This window comes from Lolium perenne, unplaced genomic scaffold (genome assembly GCF_019359855.2).
Source record: "Lolium perenne isolate Kyuss_39 unplaced genomic scaffold, Kyuss_2.0 unplaced39, whole genome shotgun sequence".
Lineage (NCBI taxonomy): Eukaryota > Viridiplantae > Streptophyta > Magnoliopsida > Poales > Poaceae > Lolium > Lolium perenne.
This window is the reverse complement of record NW_027248997.1, coordinates 119,079-125,918: the sequence shown is the minus strand read 5'-3', so window position 1 is coordinate 125,918 and position 6,840 is coordinate 119,079. Positions and strand designations below refer to the sequence as shown.

Genomic DNA, 6,840 nt, shown 5'->3' with positions numbered 1-6,840 from the left:
TTTTTAATTCAATGAAGCAAAAGCGGGAGTTTTTGCTGCGACGAAGCAAAATTTGAATGAGTCTCGGTAACTCTCATTATGGTTTTTTTTTAACCGTTTTTTGCTTCAATGAAACAAAAGTGGGACTCTTTTTTGCTACGACGAAGCAAATTCGGAGAACAGGTATTTCCTTATCTATTTGTAGGCCAATTGTTTTTTGCTTCAATGAAGCAAAAGCGGGGAGCTTTGCTGCGATGAAGCAAAATCTGAATTTTAGCTAAAATAGACATGTGTCGGTTAGAGAAGCCAGAGGCTGGAGAGCTCCTAGCCTGCGAAGGTTTATCACGCTCCTTTTGCAAAACCCTTTGTTATCGGTTTTGGTTGCGGGCTAAAAAACGGCTAGGCAGTCCAGATGCGCGAAACAACACCCGTATATTCTGTTATGTGAGCCGTGTTTGGCGCGTCTGGACTGCGGGGCCATTTCTGGTCTAGATACGGCTGTTTGAAATTTGCGGTATTAGGTGCTAGAGATGGTCTTACTGCAGGCGTCCAAAGTTGTCTTATACGGTCAGCCCCGTCCATTCTCCCTTCTTCCTAGCCACCAATTGCAGAAAAGAACAACACTGCAAGGGCTGACCACTCCAGCCAGTTTTCCTGCAATGAATGCATTCCCTGTAAGCTTCATCCCTTCTGTCACCTACCCTGTCCCTAGATCTGACCATATCAAATCCATGGCGTGATCTAGCAGGTCACCGACCAATTTGCTAGTTCCTCGAAATCCCCATCCACGGACGACCATGGCGGCGCCGGAGGATCCAGACTGGAGCACTCTTCCGGAGGAGCTCCTGGAGTGCATCGGTAATATGCTCCAATCGCGTCGGGAAGCCGTCAAGTTCCGTTCGATCTGCCCCACCTGGCGCGCGGCGCTTCCCTTCGCCAAGTACATCGCGCCAGTGCTCATGCTGCCGTTTGGCCCCGAGTCACTGGACGGCGCCGTCACCTTCTACACTGTCGCGGACGGAGGCGCAACAACCTTCACGAGGAACCTTCCGTTGCTGCACGGCAAGAAGCTGTGCGGCTCATCGCGTGGGTGGCTCGCCCTCGTCGACGAGGCCGCGTCAGTGACACTTCTCAACCCGCTCACCGGCACCACCATCGAGCTCCCGCCGGCGGTCGAGCGCGTCGTGGGTGCCTCTTTTAGGCTCCTGGTGGTGACGTCCAATGGGAGCGAGCGGATAAAGCTTCTTTTGGAAAACGGCCAATACATCTTCCTCAAGCTGGACGAGATGAAGAAGAGGGCCTTCCGCCAGATCGTGCTGTCTTCGTCATCGCCAGCCTCGGGTGACTGCGTGGCCATGGCAGCTCTCGCTGACTCGGGAACCGTCGCGTTCTGCCGTGTCGGTGTCGACGGAGCGTGGACGCTTCTCAACGCCAACCTGCCAGGGGGCCCCATCACCTCCATCATTCACATCGGCGGAACCAGGTTCCTGGCTATCTGCGACCGCGGAACCGGAAGGCCCGGAGCGATCTCCATCTGCGATGTTGGCGGTGCAGTTCCCACAGCGACGCGGGTTAAGCCATTGTATGGACCTCCCAAACATACGGCATGGCCCTGCAACTATCTGGAAGTGAATGGCGAGCTGTACGTCGTGGTCACCGTCGCGCAGGTCTCGGCCCCCCTCAGTAGCCATGTCTACAAGTGCAATGTCGTGGCTGCGAAGCCGAGCTGGACCAAGGTAAAGAACACCCACGGTCTAATACTTTTCATGTCGACTAATTTCACGGTGGGCTACGGCGGAGGACCAAGCATCTCGGCCGCATTGGAGAGGAATTCCATCTACAGCGCTAAACCTGATCCCTGCCGTGACCAGTTAGAATTGGAGATAATCGACATCGCCAATGGGACGTCTAAGCTGTTCCAACCTTGTCACAAAAAGATTCAGGGTTCAGGCCGGATTGTCTGCTGGATTCAGCCCAATCATTGGGCTACCGTGCGCCTGGGCGAAGGACCTTTAGTCGCGGTTGGTGTCCCCAACCGGGACTAAAGGCTATTTCGTTAAATTTTTTTAATTCATTTGGATTTCTAATTTCTTTTCACTCCGTTTTTTTTTTCTTTTTTTTTCAGAATTTCTCTCATTTCAGTTATTTGCATAGCTTAGTCTCTATCTCTAACTACACTTATCTCTAGTCAAATTACTTACTCGTGGTCAAACTTCCCGCTCGGTCACCCATCCTCCCACTACTTCACCTCTAGCACGCTTAACTTCCAAGTTCCATTCCGTTCCGCATCCAAGTGCTTCGCGTGCATGTATGTGATAGTAGTATCATATCAATCCTATTAACATGTTGATCGATCTCATATTTCTTTATTGTTTGAATTTCAAATAATTATTTTAATAAACAAAAGTAATGATGTAATAATAATATTGAATAAATAAATAAACATTAACTTTTTAATTTGTATTATTTTTAATTTTATTAATTAATTAATTTTTTTTTTTGCCAAACCTAAAATCTAAAAATTTGAAAATCTAAAAATTGGGTAAAAATGATAGTAATCTTTATGCAGAATGAAATTATTAATTTTAGGTTTTAAAAAATTAAAAAAATATAAAATCCATAATTTACAGAAAAAACTAAAATCTTCCTGCTTTTGTATTTCCATTTGGAATTTTGAGAATCTAAAAATTGGCTAACCGGGTAAACCCTGGTGAAATCGGATGTAACTTTTTCCCAGGATTTTTTTGATATATTATACGTTTTTTTCCGACGTCGTATGCAAAAGTTATTGCGGTTTTACCATTTTTTAAACTTTTTGCAAAAAAAGTGGAAATTGAATTTCTTAATTTCTCCGAATAGTAGGTTGCATAACATACAAGAATCTGAAAACAAATTTTTTTTGAATTTTCTATCATTTTCTTTTGTATTTTACAAACCAAAAAAAGGCGATCCACGGGGGGGGGTGCAGGTGCGTGGGAGTAGAAAAACTCGGAAAAACCTTTAGTCGCGGTTGGGGACACCAACCGCGACTAAAGGGGTACCCTTTAGTCGCGGTTGGTGTCCCCAACCGTGACTAAAGGTTTTTCCGCCGGCCGCATCCTTCCATAGCCCTTTAGTCCCGGTTGGTGTTACCAACCGCGACTAAAGGGGTACCCTTTCGTCGCGGATGGAGCATTAGTCGCGGGTCGCCTCCCGAACCGCGACTAAAGCCCCCTTTAGTCGCGGTTCGAATATTTCCGGGACTAATGGGGGTGAACGGAAGCCTCTTTTTCTACTAGTGCCTCCTTGATCCATTGGATCCAATAACTCTCCCAATCACGTGTGCGATACATGTAACCTGAAGATGGGGAATGCCAATCCGGCGAGCAACTCGACGAAGAATGCCGAACCTCAAGCTTGATAACCCTCGACAGTTCGAGGACCTTCTCGCACACACGATCACCCTTGATAAACTCAAGAACTATCACGTCTTTATTGATGGATAACTAGACGAACGTCCGTGAGGCCGTCACACACACGCCGATCCCATAGGAACGGTGATAATATGAACTTGGAGTTCTACATTATTCTGATTCAATCTAATTTGCCCTAACCCTAGCCGCACCATCTCCTTATATAAGGGAGAGGTGGTCGGCCAACCCCTATTGGGCCTAACCTAGTTAGACTTGGACATGCCCAAGTCAAACAGACACAACTTAAAATCCTAATGGCCCACCACATGACCTGGCTACATTATTTCGTAATAACAAGACTTTCATAAAATACTGGTACAACCTTAGACTTAATCATCATATGACAGGTTGTCCTAGTGTAGCAAACTGCCTGGATGTCCTCATCAGCATTCATTTGGCAAGATACCACGAAGAACTCGCCACCAGAAGACACTCACCTTCCGTACCACCTTAAGTTTCCACAAGTATGTCCACAACTGTTCATATGTCATTGAGGTTTCAGTTACCGTCCCTTCCTCTAGAGTTACACGCTCCTTTTGTGTCACTAGAGCACGATACACAAATTTGACAGAGTAGATACCCAATGTCTCATGGTTCCAAGCATGTAAGACATCACCACCACCGCTTCAGAGAGGTATATTAAGAATGGCTTCAGAATCCGGTAGCGCAAACACATTCCTCACTAGCTGACGTCGCCAAGTCCAGTTCTCTATATCAATTAATTCGCTGACCTTCTCATGCTTTGTTCCGTGAGGTTTAAATAATGGAGTCGTTGAATAAGACTCAGGGATCCAACGATTGTCCCAAATGGATATCGAGGCCCCATCCCCCACTCTTGTTTGATCAAACCAACTTGTAGAGCTATGCGGCCGGCCACAATTGTATGTCAGGTTGCAAACATACGCTGATCGTGGTACTGTAGCTTCCAAGAAATCACAATCTGGGAAATAACATCCTTTCAAAACCCAAGCACAAAGAGTCAGAATTTTTCATGAAACGGCATCCATGTTTCCCTAGCAGTGCAAGGTTGAAAAGGTGTAAATTGTGGAAATCCATTCGGCCTTTGATCTTCGTTGTAGCAAGATTATTACAAGACACCCAATGCACAGACCTCCTGTCCAAAGAACTGCTCCAGATTTTTTTTGCCATCGCCGACGTTAGGCTCTTACAGACCCGCAGATCAGCAAAATTCTTTGTTAGCAAGGAAACATACATACCATATGTCTGGATTGACAAAATAACTTTGAATAACTTACTTCAGTAACACCTTCCTTGCAACCCATGCGAGGTTTTTTTCCGACCATCCCTGCATCTTACTCATTGACACCTCACCAATGTGATCAAATGTACCACTTGTTATTCTCCCCACTGCCGTTGGTAGGCTGAGATACCGCTCAGTGAATGCCTCAACATTAATAGCGAGTTTATTCTTCATCATCTGTCTTGTTGCAACCGGGATATTGGGTGAAAAGATAATGGCACTCTTGTCTCTATTAACCGGCAACCCAGAACAAAAACCATATATGCGGAGAATTTCGTTGAGCCTAGACGTACTCTAGTCATTAGCACTGATAAAAATGAGACCGTCATCCGCAAACAACAGATGATTCACCCATAGTGACCAGTAACTCACTCTGACCCCTCTATCTACAGAGTTACCTTCATAAAAATTCAGTTCCTACCGCAAACCTCACTGAAGTCACGCATTTCATAATCAGTCGGATAATATTGCTGTTGAAGCCTAGTTTCACCAGGATAGCCTCTAAATAATGCCACTCAACACGGTCATAGACTTTCATCATGTCTAGATTTGCTGCACAGGAAATTCTTCCCTTCCTTTCTTCGTTTCATAGAGTGAACACTCTCATATGCAACAAGAACAACCTCTGTAATTAGATGTCCTAGGAAAAAAAAAGCACTATGTTCCTCACTTATTATGTTGTCTAAACAAACTCTTAGCCAATTGTATCTGCCTTTGCGGCAATCTTATAGAGTACATGGCAAAGCAAAAAATAGGTCTGTATTGCGAGATCACTTGTGGATACCGTACCTTGGGGCTCACTTTAATGGATGTATCATTTAGCCCCACAGGAAACTCACCTCCATTTAAAAACTCCAAGATAGCTGGCACTAGTGTGTGTTGCAGCAGATCCCAATGCCGATGGGAAAAACCAGCAGTGAAACCATCGACACCCTCCGAGGGCACCATTTGGAACAATGTATCTTTCACTTCATCAGGCTCGAACGGTTTGTAAAGTTGATTATTCATCTTCAGTGACACACACATCGGAACAAAATTTAATAGCTCGTTCATGACATTACTAGAAGAGCCTCTAGATGGAAGCGGCGAATACATTCTTCGGTAAGTAGACATATACTTCTAGCCAAAAAAATTTGAGGGTACAAGCAACCACTATGGTTTGAAATAGAATAACGGTAATAATGCCGACTAATATGGCATATCAATCATTTTTTGTCACACGTGATCTATAAATCCTAGATGCCACAAAAGTAAGAAGGAATGAATTCTCAGTCTTCCCGCTAAATTAACATTTATAATATAATTTCTGTGACTTGTGACTTTTTTTTCGACATGAGAGCATAGCCCCAGCCTCTGCATCAGCTGATGCACACACACGACTTTCATTTATTTCAAAGTTTGGGAAGTTCTACAATCAAAGAGCACAGAAAGTTGATACATGAATCAACCATATAAGAATGAAACATATGAATAGACTATCCATTATCTAGTCTACTAATATGGAGCCATCCAGTAGCCTGGAAAAAGAAGTCCTGAGCGACCATCAGCATCCGGTTGCATCCAATAACCATATACTCCCGCTGGACCTACGGAAGCAGGAATGCCTAAAGCTGGACCCAATGTGTAGCGCGCCGTATAACCTATAAGAAATTGGTACCCTTTTGTTTGTTAAATATTATATCATTTCTACATCTCCAGATTGACCAACAAAGACAGAAACGCCAATTCAAATTCTATCTTTGTCGATTTTCCACACTCCGTTCAACCAATTACCAAACATATTAGTAATATTAGATGGAGGTGGGATATTGTAAGAAAAATACACCATACGCCAAATAAGGTTAACAAAAGGGCAAGCAAGAAACAAATGATTAACTGTTTCAGCAGAATCACAAAAACAACAAGATTGGCAACCATTCTACTTTTCGCTTAGCCAAATTATCCTTATTTAATAACACCATTGCTAAGGAACCACATAAAGATTTTAAGTTTCAATGGGATCTTCACTTTCCATAAGTATTTATGAAGAAATCTAGTATGATCATTCATTAAATCGAGATACATATACTTCACCGTAAAAAAGCCCGAATCTATAAGTTTCCAAACAAACCTATCATACTCATTAGACAAGGTTATTGAAATAAGTCG

At 43.9% G+C, this 6,840-nt stretch overlaps 1 protein-coding gene across 1 annotated transcript; it reads left to right on the top strand.

Moving 5' to 3' along the window:
• Positions 1–639: 639 nt before the first annotated feature.
• Positions 640–1,995, top strand: LOC127321342 (F-box protein SKIP23-like). The gene is made up of 2 exons (XM_071824824.1): positions 640–1,849; positions 1,917–1,995. Exons 1-2 carry the CDS (start codon positions 777–779, stop codon positions 1,993–1,995), a joined length of 1,152 nt encoding a protein of 383 aa, XP_071680925.1. The 5' UTR covers positions 640–776.
• The last annotated feature ends 4,845 nt before the right edge of the window (positions 1,996–6,840 follow it).